The 20,468-nt window shown below is 42.4% G+C and overlaps 1 protein-coding gene across 1 annotated transcript; it reads left to right on the top strand.

Annotated features, from left to right (window-relative positions):
* Positions 1 to 237: 237 nt before the first annotated feature.
* On the top strand, positions 238 to 19,178 carry sash3 (SAM and SH3 domain containing 3). Its single transcript, XM_055889389.1, has 8 exons — positions 238 to 421; positions 2,640 to 2,729; positions 7,856 to 7,993; positions 11,570 to 11,708; positions 11,816 to 11,973; positions 16,637 to 16,855; positions 17,144 to 17,288; positions 18,061 to 19,178. The coding sequence occupies exons 1-8, from the start codon at positions 353 to 355 to the stop codon at positions 18,303 to 18,305; spliced, it is 1,203 nt and encodes a 400-aa protein (XP_055745364.1). The 5' UTR covers positions 238 to 352; the 3' UTR covers positions 18,306 to 19,178.
* The last annotated feature ends 1,290 nt before the right edge of the window (positions 19,179 to 20,468 follow it).

The raw sequence follows: 20,468 nt of genomic DNA, 5'->3' as shown, positions 1-20,468 counted from the left end.
TAAGAGATGAATCGCCACTTTCACCAACAATGTACGTCCAAGAAGCCTGGCACGCAAGTTTATTAAAATAATGAAAATGGAGAAGAAAAAAAATATAAGCAAATGTTGAGTTTCTCTGTCAAACCCAAACCAAAGCGCCTACAGAAGTTTGCTTCTCCACTTCCTGTGTGGTCATGTGTCTTCCTCTCAGTCTCTGTGCTCCACTGTCAAACAGGAAGTCACTCTTTTTGCCTGTTTTGTCAGTGTTCTCTAGAAGTGACACCAGAGTGACAGGAGCTGCTGAAGTCTGCGTTGGTGCCCGTCTCTCCACTGTTTGACCAGAAATAATAGCAGGAGGAACCATAGAGGAACAATGTTACGGCGTAAACCTTCCAATGCCTCAGAGAAGGAGCAGGTGCAGGAGAAGGTGCAGAAGAAGAAGGTGAGGAGGTTCGGCGTGTCTGTGTTTGGATGGGAGGATTGTGTCTGTGAGTAATGATGATACAAAGTGCAATGACAAGAGGAGAAGTGCTGTCTGAACACTGCAAAAAAAGGGCTTTGGACTGCAACTTTTTTTTCTTCAAAATGAGCAGTGAAAAAACAAGTGAAAAAAATATTTTTTTTGCTAAAACGAGAACAACACAACGTGTTCATCTTGTTGATGAATGACCACATGATGGACAGTAATTTAGAGTGCTACTTTCTCTGGCTCATCCCCTTGTACTAACTCAGACACTGATGATGGTGAGAGGCACATTAGCCTATTGTCTGTATGTGCAGCAAACACTGACAGGTTTTGCAACACAGGCTTAGAAGAAGAAACCTTTGTGGTGACCTGAAAAAATTCTTCTGAAACTTAGAACTGAAATAGATGAAAGCCTTGGTTGTCAGGGTTAAAAAGACAAAGTACTGCTTCTCATGGCACTAAACCTTAGTTCCTCTAATATTGCTGTATGATTCATTGCTATTGGCCATGGACGTAGCAGCTAAGTTCAGTTTGAGTCATACCTAGGCATTTTGTGGCTTCTCGCTCTAAAGCTCTACTGGCTTGGTTGGGTAACAGCTATTCTCCTGTGTTTAACACCAGTGCCCTTGTTTTCCATCTGCATGCATATTCTACGCTTCTATCCAAGTTTCATCATTACACATCTCATCACCTCACTGCTCCTCACCACCATGACACGCTTACCCTGTCCGGTGGCTCAACTTGCCTCATATACCCAAGATAAGTTGTGCCAAGAGACCACCTTTTTTGGACAAGTTATGTTTTCAAAACTGTAATGTTTACATTAATTATTATTTCCAGGGATACACAACATCCTGAAATTTTAGGTATATAGCTTTTGTTAGAAAGAATACAATAATTCCCTTCCCTCATCTCTTGACGGAGTGAATGTAAAAAAATAATTCTCAATTTACCCCACTCTGGCCTATCGCTATAGGGAACTCCAAGTGGAAACTGTTCGACCGAATCAACGATTTCTGTATTGATTCTCAGTACAGTATCAAATTGAGAATCAATCATATGTGTAATCACAGATGGGACTATTTTGGATTCATAACTGAAGTGTATAATTAGAGATGAGAACAGATGTAAAGGCTAATTAAGGGGTGTATTGAAATGCATTGGAAAGACTAGAGATGGAGGCATTGAGCAAATAGAAGCATACTAGTCCATAAAACAGCAGACATGACTTCAGCTTTTATCTTTGCCATATTTTGGGAACAGTATTCTATAATGTTATTGACTGCGTCTAAGCTTTGTAGATCTGTGTAAGCCGTGTCTCATGCTGCATGCTGGTACAACCTGGTTGGGATCAGCCCACTGTATTGATTAGTGATTCAGGAAAGGTACAAAATGCACTTTTTAATACAGTCACCTTTGGGAGCAGCAGTGTCCTTTTGACCTGTAGTCAGATATTGATCAGGATGTACTGTAAGGATACATATCCCATAATATATGACTAAATATCCCATGACGACCTGCCGAGCTAGCGTTATGACTAAGCCGGTCTGATATAGAGATGTATTCTGTGAATCTCGACTGATAAGGACGTGATACCACGTATAGTGAAACATCAGTGTGAAAAGTACTATCTCAGAGTTGATTTCAACCAACAACACAAACAATAAACTCTGTACACAGCTGTTTCTAATGTTCTGAGAAATGTTTATCAGGTACATTTAGTTGAATGTAGGCGCTTCATAAAATAAGAGGAATCGGTTTTGTTAAGTTCTCATTTTATTAAACATGATGATTCAGAGTTTGTCATTACTGTAAGTGCTCAACAGGAGGCCTGAACCATAACCAGGGTTAAACCCCCAAAGAGTGGCCACAGTGGTATTTTGGCTCTTCTTCTCAGCTGTATCTGATGGTTTCTTCTTCCTCAAATCTAAAAAAAAAAAGTTTCCAAAATGATAAATGCAACCATGTGTTCTCTACTGTATTTAGACATCATGCCAAGGTTCTATCTCCTCCTGGCTTATTGTCTCTATTACAACTGTCTGCGTATTTTACGAGAAGAACTCTCTGGGTGCCAAAATATCGTTTTTAAGACCACATGACTTGAATGTCGAGATGATCTTTTTTATGACTCAAATGTGTATTTCTCTAGGTCTCCCCTACATGAATCATCTGTGTCCTCCCTCTGTCTCCACAGCTCACCCTGCAGAGGTCCAGCAGCTTCAAGGACTTCATGAAGCCCAAGTCCCCAGTAGTGGTGGACAAGGAGTTCAACTTGGACTACACAGTAAGTTCACAGTGAGACTGACTGGCTTTGAACCCGGGTCTCCAGTATGCTGTGTTAGCCCTCTGAGCTAAAGCAATTATTCAGGCCTTAGGGAAGGTTACATGAGCATGGTTCACCAAACTACCTCTATTAAAAACAAAAGCCTCTCCTGTCTTCCATTGGCAGCCATATGTATTCACATAATCCCATCAGGTTACAGTTTAATAGCAAAAATGGATTAAATAAATACAGGGATGGTTTCAAATTCAATCTCTTAGTTTACTGACATTCTAAAAGTACTTGTTCCTCGACGGAGGACATACTGGTTAACGTTCATGCAACAACTGAGTTTCAACCATACCCACATTCACACTAAATTGTCTATTGAACACAAAGGGAAAACTGACACCAGTGTTTGAATCTTTAACGATAAATGGAAGTTTGCAGTTCATGCTTCCCAAAAATGGCTAAAAACAAAGAACTGTCGACAACTGATACCAACTATAGCCGAGTTCTGTACTTCCTCAGTTTCACGTTGATGACAATATAATCAAACTTGAATGGATAGCATTTATTTCTCCTCTGTATTTTAAAAACAGTACGACTGGAAGTTAGACAGAGGTAGAAGTTTAGAAGAGGTTTACAACAATGAGAGGAAGTTCAGAGGATGAAGCTTAGAGCTGCGTGTAAATCAAACCACATTGAGAGACAGAAGGACAGAAATACCAGAGCAGGATGTCCTCTGTAAAAGCTAGTCAAGCAGAGAACCGCTGGCTGCTGTGTCTTCCAGACAGTCTGCTGCTTTTCAGCCAGATCTCATTCACTACAACTAATCCACCTCCGGAAATGATTAAATAATGAGATATGCAATGTTCTACTGATTTTGTAGGTGCGTGCGTGCATCCATGCTTTTGTATGTGTTTCTGCATTTATTTCCAAGTTTTGCTCTGTATGTATGTGAGAAATCTGCAGTATGTGTTTACAGCACGTGTGGTGATGTGGTCTGTTGTGCTGAAGCTGGGGTTGTAGGCGTCCATGTTCACCATACAGCCATACTGACACAGCACTGTAGCCCTGTGGGGAGGAGCTAGTATGACTCACTGTGCCATGCTCTGCTCTTCTCTCTCTCTCTGGGCCTTCTGCCGGTGACACACACACACAAACTGTCATCACAGCCAAGCTTCACTGAAAGTACTCTCCCCGACACAGCATCCCAATCACTGGTTCACGTCACACTGCAATCTGTTTGTGTCTGTGACGCGTGTGCATGAACCATTCTAGAGCACATCATCACACAAGTTACATTGATCACTTACATTTTTGTGTATGAAATCAGTTAGGTTAGGTGTAGGGCTGTTATGGTGACCGTATTACTGCCACACCAGTGGTCATGATCACAGTGAAATTCATGGTCATGGTAACTAGGCTTCTCCAAGCTCTGTTGCTGATGGTCATAAGTAGCCGACCAAACTTCTTCTAATCACTCTGGCGTCAATGCAAATGTGATCGAAAATCAAATCAAACACTTCATGAGAGCCCATGAACTCATGTTGCGCAACATTTATATAGGCTATGCAACTGCGTGAGAAAAGAGTTGAGATGCCTCTTTAAGAATCCCATCAGCTTTCTAAAGGCTAGGCCTACTATATTTATTTCTCAAGTTTCCTAATGTTAAGCATATTGCTTATCTTTTACAACAGGAGTATAGCCTACCTGGGTGGCATGAAAATGAACCATGGGAAAAGAGTCCTACATTCGCTTTTTAAGTTAATATTTTATATGTATTTTTCCCCCCTGCCCCTGTTGCGTGACCGATCTATGATAATGGTTCATTCTAAATCAAACTAATTTCACAAATATATTATTTAGTAAATGTAAAGACAAGATTAAATTAATAATAGTCTGATGGATGACAATATTAACCTATCACTTATGAATGATGCCCAGCTTGTTCAGTAAGGCAAGAAACAGTGCATGACCTTTTACTTGGCAACTTTTTCAAATCATAGTCGCCCACCTCATGTAGTCCTATATGTCTGGATAAGGTTTGTATCACAACTAAGTGACCAAATAACTTCTTCAAATAAGTAGATTCTGGGGCCTAAGGCACTGCGCTTGAGGCGTCACTACAGACCCGAGTTTGACCCCAGGCTGTGTCACAACCGGCCGTGATCGGGAGACCTATAGGGTGGCGCACAATTGGCTCAGCATCATCCGGGTTATGGGAGGGTTTGGCCGGGGGGGCTTTACTTGGCTCATCGCACTCTATCGACTCCTTGTGGTGGGAAGGGCACCTGCAGGCTGACTTCGGTCGTCAGTTGGGTGGCGTTTCCTCCGACACATTGGTGCGGCTGGCTTCCGGGTTAAGTGGGCGGGTGTTAAGAAGCGCGGTTTGGCTGGTCAAATTGGGGAGTAAAAAAATATATAATAATAATAATTAAGCAGAGCCTACCAGTGTAGAGCCTAATTGGCATAGATAGGCACGTGAGTTTCAAGTTTGGGGTAGTCCATTTTCACCATAAAAATGCACCTTTATAATAAAGCATTACATGCATAAATGCATTTGCGGTCACTTTTGAGAACAGTGTTTTCCAGGTAATTGATTGCATTTTGGAACACTTGCGCTTATAGCCTACTGCCGTGTGCACATTGCTGCGCTTATAATGTGAAGAAATAGCCTAATAGTTTAAAAACTTCTTGGCGCACAGATTGCAGAGTGCCAAATTCAAAAACAATACTAAAAATATTTATAATCATGGAATCACAAGTGAAATATACCAAAACACAGCTTAGCTTGTTGTTAATCCACCTACCATGTCAGATTTTGAAAATATGCTTTACAGCGAAAGCAATCCAAGCGTTTGTGAGTGTATCAATCAATGCTACAACAGCTAGCCTTAAATTAGCTTGGTCACGAAAGTCAGAAAAGCAATAAAATTAATCGCTTACCTTTGATAATCTTCGGATGTTTGCACTCACGAGACTCCCAGTTACACAATAAATGTTCTTTTTGTTCGATAAATATTAGTTTTATAACAAAAAAACGCCATTTGGGTTGCGCGTTGTGGTCGGAAAACCACAGCCTCGTTCCGTTCCTGAAAGGCAGAAGAAAATTCCCAAAAGTATCCGTAATGTTCGTAGAAACATGTCAAACGTTTTTTATAATCATCCTCGGGTGTTTTTAACATACATAATCGATAATATTTCAACCGGACGGTAACCTATTCAATAAAAGAGAGAAAGAAAATGTCGAGCTACCCCTCTCGCGCGCAGGAAATAATCAAAGGACACCTGACTCGTTTTGGAAAATCTCGCTCATTTGCCAAAATAAAAGCCTGAAACTATGTCTAAAGCCTGGTCACAGCCTGAGGAAGCAATTGGGAAAGGAATCTGGTTGATACCCCTTTAAATGGAAGAGGGGCAGGCAACGGAACAGGGATTTTATTTATTTTAAATGCACTTCTGGGTTGGATTTCCTCAGGTTTTCGCCTGCAGAATCAGTTTTGTTATACTCACAGACAATATTTTGACAGTTTTGGAAACTTTGGAGTGTTTTCTATCCTAATCTGTAAATTATATGCATATTCTACGATCTGGGCCTGAGAAATAGTCCGTTTACCTTGGGAACGTTATTGAAAAATATATATATTCTGGCCCCTAGCGTCAAGAAGTTTTAAGAGAGTGCTTGTATTACTTTGGGATCTATTGCATCCCACAACTGTCCCAGAGCATGTTTGGAATATTTATTTCTCGCACAGAGGGACAAGGTGACCAATAGAATAGGTACATTTTGTACTATGGGGGATAGCAGATTGACATAGGCTAGTGCTTTTGCTGTTCGTAAGGTCTACTCATCTTGTTGGCTGACAAAAAGTAAATGTGGACAGTTCTTCTCACATTTTTAATATGCGCATCGGAATTCGATAAGGAGGACACGCACAGCTGCGTCCCAGATGTGTCTGTCTGCACTTGTAGCCTACTTCGGAGCTGAGATGCCTGTGAGAAGGACCAGATCACGTGATGGGCATTGGCTAATTAACAAATAAGGCACAAGGGGTTGTGGTATATGGCTTAATACCACGCTAAGGGCTGTTCTTAGGCACGATGCAACTGCTATTATAAACTGTTTACCGATGTAATTAGAACAATAAAAATACATGTTTTGTCATGCCCGTGGTATGTTGCCCGTGGTATGTGGTCTGATATATCACGGCTATCAGCCAATCAGCATTCAGAGCTCAAACCATCCAGTTTATAATAAGAATTGAGATATCTGAGAGAGCCATGTGAGAGAGGTCCTTTGAAGCACAACGATTGGCAGCCGGGAGAAGGGAATTCAAATTATTATATTCAGACCAAGAGCACAACGGCCACTTTGGCCGCAAAAGGCATGGATTTTTTTAAAGGGCCATTATTGCCACACAAGGGGGATGCCGCCAGGAAATTCGAGGCCTGGTGAGAATATTATCAAGTGCTTGTCAAATTGTGAATGAGAGACTGATGAAGTGTGTGTAGCCTGCACAAGAAACAAAGCAGAGCTTTGCATGCAACTTTTTTCAAATCACCATTAGAGTAGCATCATGCAGCCTTAGAATGTATTCAATTGTATTGTTCATACTATAAAATATAAAATAATGCCACGGAATTCTAAGCAAATCTTGTCTTCTAAATGAACTACTGTAGCTCACAATATGGTATAGCCAGATCAGGGCCTTTATAAAAGGGCATCTCAGAGTATGCTAATCTGTTCTTCTGAAATAGACTACATTTTATTCATGTCATGTTTCTTTAGACTTGTCTGAAATAATGAATGGATTTGTTTTGATGGTGTAGGCTATTTTAATAGTATTTATTAGACTTTTAATATGTATGCTAGATGTTCCAAAAGTCTGCATCAGTGGCTTATGCATGGAAGACAGGAGATGCTAAACCTGTTTATGTTAATTAACGCTCAATTACCGTGAGACCGGCAGCTATTTGCTTGACAATCCCCGGCTGACATAACTTAATGACCGCCACAGCCCTAGTTAGGTGACCCTGTGCACTTCATTTGTGATCCACATAGATAAAAACAGGACACAACACCCACATCTTGCAAAGACAAACTTAAGTAAATGTTGAAATGGTAACCAAAATGAACCTTTTAGGTGCCAGAGGATATTCCTGTGGACGATGCAGTGAAGAGTGGCAGTAAGCAGGGGAAGAAGTCGTGGCGTAACGTCATCTCACGCACCATGACCCGCAAAACCTCCAAGACGGTACAGAAGGCCCTGGCAGAGGAGGGGGTAAGTGTAGCGTGATATACTACAGTGCCCATAATGCTATATGGTTTGGTCTTACCAACGTGATGTCTGTTTCCTTACCAATAAATCATCATAACTGACAGGTTGTCTAATAAAATGGCAATTAAACTCAGCAAAAAAAGAAACGGCCCTTTTTCAGGACCCTGTCTTTCAAAGATAACTCGTAAAAATCCAAATAACTTCCCAGATCTTCATTGTAAAGGGTTTAAACACTGTTTCCCATGCTTGTTCAATGAACCATAAACAATTAATGAACATGCACCTGTGGAACGGTTTTTAAGACACTAACAGCTTACTGACGGTAGGCAATTAAGGTCACAGTTATGAAAACTTAGGACACTAAAGAGGCCTTTCTACTGATTCTGAAAAACACCAAAAGAAAGATGCACAGGGTCCCTGCTTATCTGCGTGAACGTGCCTTAGGCATGCTGCAAGGAAGCATGAGGACTGCAGATGTGGCCAGGGCAATACATTGCAATGTCCGTACTTTGAGACGCCTAAGACAGCGCTACAGGGATACAGGATGGACAGCTGATCGTCCTCGCAGTGGCAGACCACATGTAACAACACCTGTACAGGATCGGTACATCTGAACATCACACCTGCTGGACAGGTACAGGATGGCAACAACAACTGCTCGAGTTACACCAGGAACGCACAATCCCTCCATCAGTGCTCAGACTGTCCGCAATAGGCTGAGAGAGGCTGGACTGAGGGCTTGTAGGCATGTTGTAAGGCAGGTCCTCACCAGACATCACCGGCAACAACGTCGCCTATGGGCACAAACCCACCGTCGCTGGACCAGACAGGACTGGCAAAAAGTGCTCTTCACTGACGAGTCACAGTTGTCTCACCAGAGGTGATGGTCGGATTCACGTTTATCGTCGAAGGAATGAGCGTTACACCGAGTCTTGTATTCTGGAGCGGGATTCATTTGGAGGTGGAGGGTCCGCCGTGGTCTGGGGCGGTATGTCACAGCATCAACAGACTGAGCTTGTTGTCATTGCAGGCAATCTGAATGCTGTGCGTTACAGGGAAGACATCCTCCTCCCTCATGTGGTACCCTTCCTGCAGGCTCATCCTGACATTACACTCCAGCATGACAATGCCACCAGCCATACTGCTCGTTCTGTGCGGGATTTCCTGCAAGACAGGAATGTCAGTGTTCTGCCATGACCAGCGAAGAGCCCGGATCTCAATCCCATTGAGCATGCCTGGGACCTGTTGGATCGGAGGGTGAGGGCTAGGGCCATTCCCCCCAGAAATGTCCAGGAACTTTGGTGGATGAGTGGGGTAACATCTCACAGCAAGAACGGGCAAATCTGGTGCAGTCCATGAGGAGGAGATGCACTGCAGTATTTAATGCAGCTGGTGGCCACACCAGATACTGACTGTTACTTTTGATTTTGACCCCCGCTTTGTTCAGGGACACATTATTCCATTTCTGTTAGTCACAAATCTGTGGAACTTGTTCAGTTTATGTCTCAGTTGTTGAATCTTGTTATGTTCATACAAATATTTACACGTTAAGTTTGTTGAAAATAAACGCAGTTGACAGTGAGAGGACGTTTCTTTTTTTGCCGAGTTTATATTGTAAACATCAACATCATTTATATTCCAAAAATCAGATATAGATTCAAATATTTGATATATTTTTGGGGGGCATAGATATTTAGTTTTACCCTGAAAATGACAGACACGTTATTACCTGTATATCATATGACAACTCAAGTAAAGGCAACATAGACATAAAGTATCTTAGTAGGGTGTTAGGCCACCCGAACAGTTTCAATGCACCTTGCCATATATTCTACAAGTGTCTGGAACTCTATTGGAGGGATGCGACACCATTCTTCCACAAGAAATTCCATAATTTGGTGTTTTGTTGACGGTGGTGGAAAACGCTGTCTCCGGCACCGCTACAGAATCTCCCATAAGTGTTCAATTGGGTTGAGATCTGGTGACTGAGACGGCCATGGCATATAGTTTTCATGCTCATCAAACCATTCAGTGACCACATGTTATCTGTGGATGGGGGCATTGTCATCCTATGAGGGCATAGCCATGGTAGACAAAATAATTGCCTGCCCAGAATGTTTATACATGACCCTTAGCGTGATGGGATGTTAATTGCTGAATTAACTCAGGAACCACACCTGTGTGGAAGCACCTGCTTTCAATATACATTGTATCCCTCATTAACTCAAGTGTTTCCATTATTTTGGCAGTTACCTGTGTCTAAATACTGTACACCTTTATATGAATATCTTCAAAAGGTTGATAGTGCCTCCCCCTATTGGTCACATTTCAAATTGCATCCAAACAAAGGCTTTCACAACTATAACTCATTCTACCATACAAGGCTCAGTGGTGTAAAGTACTTAAGTAAAAATACTTTAAAGTACTACTTAAGTTGTTTTTTTGGGTATCCCTGAAATAAAAGGGTTTTTTCGAGTGGCGCAGCAGTCTAAGGCACTACATCTCAGTGCTAGAGGCTTCACTACAGACCCTGGTTCGATTCCAGGCTGTATTCGAACTGGTTGTGATTGGGACTCCCATAAGGCGCTGCACAATTGGCCCAGTGTTGTTAGGGTTTGGCTGGGGTAGGCCATAATTGTAAATAAGAATTTCTTAACTGACTTGCCTAGTTAAATAAATAAAACAATTACAATGTACTTTTTACTCCATACATTTTCCCTGACACCCAAAATTACTTGTTACATTTTTTATGCTTAGCCGGACAGAAAAATTGTCCAATTCACACACTTACAAAGAGAACATGTCGTCATCCCTACTGCCTTTGATCTGGCGGACTCACAAAACACACATGCTTTTGTAAATGACATCTGAGTGTTGCCCATAGCACCATTTTCTTGTTCGGAAAGTGAGCTGTCTGCTTTTTCTAAATGTAAGGAATTTGAAATGATTTATTCCTTTACTTTTGATACTTAAGTCTATTTAGAACCAAATACTTTTAGACTTTTACCCAAGTAGTATTTTACTGGGTGACTTTTACTTGAGTCATTTTCTATTAAGGTATCTTTACTTTTACTCAAGTATGACAATTGGGTATTTTTTGCACCACTGACAAGGCTACGCTACAGCACAGTTTACTTTGGAGTGACTTTTCTAATGTGGGGTCCCCAGACAGCTGTCTGTGGGTGTACTATAGCCCCATGTTAGTATAACTTTAAACCGTCCCCTCGCCCCGACACGGGCGCGAACCAGGGACCCTCTGCACACATCAACGACGGTCGCCCACGAAGCATCGTTACCCATCGCTCCACAAAGGCCACGGCCCTTGCAGAGCAAGGGGCAACCCTGCTTAATGTCTCAGAGCAAGTGACGTAACTGATTGAAATGCTACTAGCGCGCACCCGCTAACTAGCTAGCCATTTCACATCCGTTACATTAGGGCCAAGAGAGATAAACTAAATATATGTATATACACAACACACTTTTTTTGTATAACGAATATATGTCTATGGTTAGGGCATATTTTGACCTGAAGGCTCTGTCTGTTGTTGAACACCTAAATAATATCCTTTATGTATACAGGGGGAAAGTGGTGAGGAGAGTTCCCTGTCTCCCACCACAGACTGGATGTCAGGCCTGACAGCAGGCAATAGGACATCTGTGTGCTCCAATGGCTCCGAGGACACTGTCCACAGCCCCATCTCTCACCAGCTCTCTGGGTGTAAGTTAAGATAGGTTAAATAAACTATATCTAACCAAGCCAAGTATCTAACCAACCAAAGTGATTTACAGTGATTGTCTGACTATGGGTGTTGTGTATTACAACAGGTGGGGACCGCCAGAGCCTGGACAGTGGCTACAGCCAGAGAGACAGCATGAGGCTGGAGGAGACCAGTCCTCCCTACACAGGCCCTTTCTGTGGTCGTGCTCGTGTCCACACAGACTTCATCCCCAGCCCCTACGACATAGAGTCCCTCAAGCTCCAAGTAGGTAGCCTGGTTTAACCAGACTGATGGTCCACTTAGCCTCTTTGGGCTAGGCGTGCTGCTAGCGCCCCACCTCGACAACATCCGGTGAAATTGCAGAGCGCGAAATTCAAAGTACAAAATTCGTAATATTTAACGTTCATGAAAATACAAGTGTCTTACATCGTTTAAAAGCTTAACTACTTGTTAATCTCCAGCCACTTTGTCAGATTTCAAAAAGGCTTTACGGCAAAAGCACACCATGCGATTATCTGAGGACAGCGCCCCGCATACAAACGCATTAAACATTTTCCAACCAAGCAGAGGCATCACTTAAGTCAGAAATAGCGATAAAATAAATCCCTTACCTTTGAAGATCTTCCTCTGTTTGCAATCCAAAGGTTCCCAGCTACATCACAAATGGTCCTTTTGTTCGATAAAGTCCTTCTTTATATCCCAAAAAAGTAAGTTTAGTTGGCGCGCTTGACTCAGTAATCCACCGGTTTTCCTCGTTCAAAATGCATACAAATGAATCCCGAAAGTTACAAACAAACTTTGTCCAAACAAGTCAAACAATGTTTCTAATCAATACTCAGGTACCCTGATATGTAAATAAATGCTCAAATTTAAGAAGGAGAATAGTATGTTCATTACCAGAGATAAATAACAAAGTGCGCCCTCACCGACATGCACCACAATACTACAGCCAAAATGGAAGCTACATACAAAAACTACAAATTCTAGCTCATTTTTCAAAAAACAAGTCTGAAACTCTTTCTAAAGACTGTTGACATCTACTGGAAGCCCTCGGAACTGCAATCTGGGAGGTATTCAATTCATATTCCCATAGGCAGCCATTATAATGAGTGGTGAGCTCAAAAAAATTAAATCCCATATAGATTCTCCTCGGGTTTTTGCCTGCTATATCAGTTCTGTTATACTCACAGACATTATTTTAACAGTTTTGGAAACTTTAGAGTGTTTTCTATCCAACACATTATATGCATATCCTAGCTTCTGGGCCTGAGTAACAGGCAGTTTACTTTGGGCACGTCAGTCATCTGAACTTCCGAATACTGCCCACTAGCCGCATTCAGACTGGTTTAACCAGGCTACCAAGTAAGGCCCTCCTGAAAGAACTTGTTAACAGATTGTGAAATAAAATAATGATTCCTTAGTCATCCTCCATGGCTGAATCTATATGGGGGCCAATTGTACTGAGCGCTGACCAGATTAGACATGTAGCTATTATTAGAGTAGCTCAGTGAAGTATAGAATTACACAGACCGACTTCACATACTGTATACCACAAAATGTATGTGATCATATACTACTTAACTGGAATGCAGATAATGCTTGGATCGAGGTAGTCATCCACTGTTTCTCCTGCAGAAAGGTGACAGAACCACTTCACATAATACTACAAAATGTACAGTGCCTTCAGAAATATTCATACCCCTTGACTTAATCCACATTTTGTTGTTGCAGCCTGAATTCAAAACTGATTAGATATTTGTTTTTCTCTTACCCATCTATTCACAATACCCTATAATGACAAAGTAAAAACATGTTTTTAGAAATTTCTGCAAATGTATTAAATGAAATTACATGTAGTCTCCCTGTGGCCAATTCAATTTTTTGGACAGGATTTAGAAAGAAACACACCTGTCTATATAAGGTCCCACAGTTGACATTGCATGTCGGAGCAGAAACTATACCATGAAGTCCAAGGAACTGTCTGTAGATCTCCGATTTAGAATTGTGATGAGGCATATATCTGGGTAAGGGTATAAAACCATTTCTAGAGTATTGAAAGTTTCCAAGAGCACAGTGGTCTTCCTAATTGGGAATTTGAAAAGAGTATTGAACTACCCAGCCTAGACTCAGCCTAGAGTTGGCCGTACGACCTAACTGAGCTACCGGGCAAGAAGGAACTTGGTCAGGGAGGTGACCAAGGACCACTCTGACAGAACTTGGCTAAGATTGGAGGACCTGCCAGAAGGACAACAGTCTCTACATCACTTAACCAATGGGCTTTATGGGAGAGTGGCCAGACACTCCTGAGAAAAAGGCTCATGACGGCACGTGAGAGATTCTGTGGTCTGAAGAAAACCAGGCACAGCTCATCACTCGTCTAACACCATCCCTACCATGAAACATGGTGGTGGCAGCATCATGCTATGGGGATGCTTGTCAGTTGCAGGGACTGAGAGACTGGTAAGGATATAGGGAACAATGAATGGAGCTAAATACAGACAAATCCTTGAGAACTTTCTTCCGATTGCAAATTACCTTAGATGGGGGGAAGATTTATGTTCCAACATGACAATGACCCCAAGTATACAGCCAAAGCAATGCTAGAACAAGAATGTGAAAGCCTTGAGTGGCCCAGCCAAAACCCCAGACTTGAATCCCATTGGAAATCTATGGAAAGACTTGAAGATTGCTATTCAATGCCACTCCCCATCTAACTTAAAGCTGCAATATGTCACTTTTTGGGTGAACCGACCAGTTATAGATCTGTCATTCTCATTGAAAGCAAGTCTAAGAAACTTACGGTTTTGTACACCAGTTTATGGAAAATACACTGCTCAAAAAAATAAAGGGAACACTTAAACAACACAATGTAACTCCAAGTCAATCACACTTCTGTGAAATCAAACTGTCCACTTAGGAAGCAACACTGATTGACAATAAATTTCACATGCTGTTGTGCAAATGGAATAGACAAAAGGTGGAAATTATAGGCAATTAGCAAGACACCCCCCAAAACAGGAGTGATTCTGCAGGTGGTGACCACAGACCACTTCTCAGTTCCTATGCTTCCTGGCTGATGTTTTGGTCACTTTTGAATGCTGGCGGTGCTCTCACTCTAGTGGTAGCATGAGACAGAGTCTACAACCCACACAAGTGGCTCAGGTAGTGCAGTTCATCCAGGATGGCACATCAATGCGAACTGTGGCAAAAAGGTTTGCTGTGTCTGTCAGCGTAGTGTCCAGAGCATGCAGGCGCTACCAGGAGACAGGCCAGTACATCAGGAGACATGGAGGAGGCCGTAGGAGTGCAACAACCCAGCAGCAGGACCGCTACCTCCGCCTTTGTGCAACGAGGTGCACTGCCAGCGCCCTGCAAAATGACCTCCAGCAGGCCACAAATGTGCATGTGTCAGCATATGGTCTCACAAGGGGTCTGAGGATCTCATCTCGGTACCTAATGGCAGTCAGGCTACCTCTGGCGAGCACATGGAGGGCTGTGCGGCCCCATAAAGAAATGCCACCCCACACCATGACTGACCCATCGCCAAACCGGTCATGCTGGAGGATGTTGCAGGTAGCAGAACGTTCTCCATGGCGTCTCCAGACTCTATCACGTCTGTCACATGTGCTCATGTGCTCAGTGTGAACCTGCTTTCATCTGTGAAGAGCACAGGGCGCCAGTGGCGAATTTGCCAATCTTGGTGTTCTCTGGCAAATGCCAAACGTCCTGCACGGTGTTGGGCTGTAAGCACAACCCCCACCTGTGGACGTCGGGCCCTCATACCACCCTCATGGAGTCTGTTTCTGACCGTTTGATCAGACACATGCACATTTGTGGCCTGCTGGAGGTCATTTTGCAGGGCGCTGGCAGTGCACCTCCTTGCACAAAGGCGGAGGTAGCGGTCCTGCTGCTGGGTTGTTGCCCTCCTACGGCCTCCTCCACGTCTCCTGATGTACTGGCCTGTCTCCTGGTAGCGCCTGCATGCTCTGGACACTACGCTGACAGACACAGCAAACCTTTTTGCCACAGTTCGCATTGATGTGCCATCCTGGATGAACTGCACTACCTGAGCCACTTGTGTGGGTTGTAGACTCTGTCTCATGCTACCACTAGAGTGAGAGCACCGCCAGCATTCAAAAGTGACCAAAACATCAGCCAGGAAGCATAGGAACTGAGAAGTGGTCTGTGGTCACCACCTGCAGAATCACTCCTGTTTTGGGGGGTGTCTTGCTAATTGCCTATAATTTCCACCTTTTGTCTATTCCATTTGCACAACAGCATGTGAAATTTATTGTCAATCAGTGTTGCTTCCTAAGTGGACAGTTTGATTTCACAGAAGTGTGATTGACTTGGAGTTACATTGTGTTGTTTAAGTGTTCCCTTTATTTTTTTGAGCAGTGTATATTTCACTCCGGTTAAGACGGTACAATGATTCTCTACACTATACTTGCTTGTTATGTCATATAAACTGAAATTAGCTATACTATTAGCATTTTAGCAAGCAGGAAATGGCAGAGTTAACAGATCTTGAGAATATCTGCAAGGAAGAAAAGGGAGAAAATCCCCTAATCCAGATGTGTGAAGCTGACACAGACATACCAAAGATGACTGAAAGCTATAATCGCCGTCAAAGGCGCTTCTACAAAGTATTGACTCAGTGTGTGAATACTTATGCAAATTAGATTTTTGTATTTCATTTAACTAATTTGCTAAATAATCTAAACATGTTTTCACTTTGTCATTATGTGGTGTTGTGTGTAGATGGGTGAGAAAAAAATCTGTCATCCATTATTTAATTCAGGCTGTAACATAACATGTGGAATAAGTCAAAGGGTATGAATACTTTCTGAAGGCACTGTATGTGGTCACATTGCATTATATATCGAGTTTGAATCGAGGTTTTCATCATCCACTGTTTCTCCTGCAGAAAGGCGACATCATCCAGATCATTGAGAAGGACCCGGTGGGCACATGGACAGGGAAGCTCAACAACAAGGTGGGCACCTTCAAGTTCATCTATGTCAACATCTTACCGGACGAGGCCACGCCGCCCATGAGGAAAATGTGCTCCGGCAAGAACCGCTTCTCCAAGGCCAAAAACAAGCCCCAGACCCTGGAGGAAGTTCTGGAGAGGATCGGTCTCACCGTAAGACAGTCATATCCTCTTAATCTCATACAGATTCAAATAGACAATTGGCTTAGAGAACGCAATCAAAGAGCAATCATTATTAACTTAGATCAGTTCAGATTTGGAAAAGGATTAAACAGAGTGCTGTATAAAGACATTAGTGAAACTGGATAAGTATCTGACAACGCATCTCATATAATTGCGTTGCATTCGAAGCTCTCAGAAATCCCTGTCAAATAAACAACATTTATTTTTGGATTATTGTGCAATACTAATGCTAATGTGATGATTCTCTCTGTTGTTCAGGAGCTGGGCTCTCTGCTGTCTATGCACGGCTTCCAAAGCCTGGAGGACTTTGGCGGGCTGAAGGAGTCCCACCTCAACGAACTCAACATCACAGATGCTGAGCAACGTACCAAGATTCTGACTGCTACTGAGCTGCTGCGTGACTGTAGGTCCACACTCATTTCCATATAATAACATACTAGATCACACAAGAAACACTATAGGGGGCCCATGATCACAAAGTAATCACAGAAAAACTAGGCACACAGATGCAATGCTTTACTACAGGTAGATGATGCCATAATGTACCTGTAAGCGATCACCCCATTGTATGTATTCATTTCTCATTTACATGGGAGCATAGCCTCCCATGTGGTACTTCAAGATGTAATGTGATGCAGGACATTTTCAGCAAATCCAGTGCCATCTTCAGCTTTCTCTCCTTTCTTGGAAAATTGTTACCGAATTAGCTTCATTTCATGAGCCAAACTGTACAGTAAAGGTACAACATTCCACTCACAAGTTACTGCATTGGCCTGTAGGAAACCCCATTTGGCCCTCATAAACACGTTGACATGGGAGCTCTCTTCCCTCCAGTCAGATAATTAGCCCTCATTTAAACACCTGTTTCCGACCAGTTATGATCCATATCATTATGGCTGTTTCCTCTGTTCTGAACATAACTGCTTGGTTGGCTGTTAGCCTGAAGTGCTAGCAGCTTCACCGTGATTCCCTATTTTAATTACGTACACTACGACTGGGATTCAAACTAACCATACTGCGCTGACGTCACACTGCACTTGACTTTAAACGCAATTTCCCTGACATTAGAGGCACATACATACTGAAACAATGCATTTGGACCAAAATTGAAATTGATGGGATCGTTATCTACGCTGTTTTGATGCTGATGATTGTTTTGTCTTTGTCCCCCTCAGCGGATGACGAGTCTGAGCCAGAGGAGGAGGGAAGTAGCACTGAGGAGAAGGGTGACGTACCCAGGGACTCTGGCTGCTTCGAGAGCACAGAGAACATGGAGAACGGGCGCCATGAACCAGAGGGAGAGCCTGGTATGGAGCAGAAGTCTAACCAGGAGCCAGAGCAGCAACAGAGTGAGGATGATCAGCTGAGTTCTGTTGAGGAGCAACTGCAGGAGCTTACAGTGGATGAGGAGATCTCCTGATAACTGAAGAGAACCTTGGTTGGTTGACTTTACGAATGGACATTTATCAAAAGCCAACGACAATTGGTTGATTTATTCAAACCATCAGAATAGTGATGAAATCAGGATTAAGCCATATATACTGCAAGGGAGTGTCTTTTCATTTGTTGCCCCCATACTTTTGAAACAAAAGAGCCACAGGGACTGCAACCGTAGCATGTGCTCCACCAGTAACTATTGAAAATGTTTTGGAAGAATGCAAGACCTTTGAAAGTATCTATTTTTTGTTGAATGCTTGGTGTGGTCAGGCTGTAAATACAAAAGTGTTATCCTTTTCCCTGATACCATGGCATTTGAGCAGCTCTGAGTGGATTTTATATATACTGAGATAATTCATATCTTTTTAGGGCAATATTAAGACGTTATTAAGGGTATAAAAACTGTAATATTCTTCTGTGTGTTTCGGACTTGATATAGTCACGCAATTCCTATTTCCATCAATGGACAGGTAAGAAATGACTTTCCTGTGTCTTTTTCTTAATCCTTTATTCTGTCATCTTTAACCTATTACTTTTGAATATTTTAGGTGGTTTAATTGAGTTTTCGATGTGTAATGCTTTTGCTTGAATGTTTTTTTTTTTTCAACCGTTATTTTGGAAATAGACAACCAATTCTTGAATATGACCTATGAATGAATGTTTCGATAGTATGTGGACTGTATATAACGTTTTAGACATTTGACAGCACCAAAGTCGTATCTCATGTGTTCAGAGTTGCTGTATATTTGGTTTTACCTTTTTGTTGTGTTGATCAAAGTTAATATCTGTATGTCTGTCATAGTTGTTAGGTTGACTTTTCTGTATTCAATTTGAAATAAAACACATTTTTATACCAGTGTAGATTATTAAAAGAACTGATTGTGATCATATCTTCCTGGCCACCTCCGAAAAAAGGAATTGATTGATTGGATAGGCTATGGCGATCATGACATCAGCCAATCAGGAACAAGGGCAGGGGTAAAAATACATGTCATCTGTATGCGCTTGAATAGTGAATGGAGGCCACTGGCTAATCCAGTTATTTCTCTCCACCCATCAACCCATAGCTTCTGTGCGACAGATGATATTCTGCCCAAACTCTGCATGCCATTGGCTGTCCAACCCTGTTCCTGTAGCTTCCCAGTGCTTCATTTGGGAAACCAAGTGACAACATCGATAGTTACATTTTCACAACAAAACGTTGATTTAAACTGTTGACAGCCCCTCTGCACGTTTGAGAAAGGAATAGATGAGATGGAAACACACGGTGGTGAAATATTCTGCCGGCCAATTAATGATGAAAATATAAAAAATGCCTTTCACTAAGACTTTTCTGTAATCTCAACAGTAAAAAAAACCCTAGAATGCACAGTATAGATTGTGCCAAACTGGATCGCCGCCATTTTACAAGCTCTGACCCAACTGTGCTATTCTATTGTTTATTTTTAATTTATTTTCACAAAATGTATCCGCTTTTATTTCTTTCAACCGACAAGAACTTTTGAAAATCAGATCAGCAGTTACATACCCCAATTCCGGCTTCAACTTCGACTCATTTACCCTGGGCTCTCTGTAATTCCAATCAAATTTTCGGGCAACCCAAGAGGAAATGCCGGTGTTACAGAGGGAAGGGGGTCCTGGTAAAATTAGGCGAAGGGAAAACCAGCCACCTATTTCCCTCCGCCAATGAGATAGATGACCTCCAATTGCGGATTTGCTACCAACGGGAATCTCAAAGCTGCAATATTCTTCGATTTTCTGAAACATTGCTTCGGACAAGATGTTATTCAACTCGATGGATTCTCCATTCGGGGTGTCGGGGAAATCGAGGGGGGGAAGGTTTTGCCTCTACATCAACACCAACTGGTGTGCTTACCCCAGTGCGGTGGAAGTGTCAACCCATGGTTCACCTGTCTTGGAATACCTGATGGTCAAATGCCGACCCTTCTACGTCCCGAGGAAGTTTTCAGCTATTATCGTGACTGTTGTATATATACCACCTCAGGATAAGAAAGATAACAAGCTGGCTCTTAAGACCACTGATATTCTACCAACAAGCAACCATACAAGACCCTTCTTCGTCCGCCATTTGGCAAATCAGATCATGACTCCGTACTCCTGCTTCCTGTTTACAAGCAGAAACTCA

Source organism: Salvelinus fontinalis, chromosome 29 (assembly GCF_029448725.1).
Source record: "Salvelinus fontinalis isolate EN_2023a chromosome 29, ASM2944872v1, whole genome shotgun sequence".
Classification (NCBI taxonomy): Eukaryota; Metazoa; Chordata; class Actinopteri; order Salmoniformes; family Salmonidae; genus Salvelinus; species Salvelinus fontinalis.
Note: the sequence above shows the minus strand (reverse complement) of the source record. Positions and strands in the feature narration are given on the sequence as shown.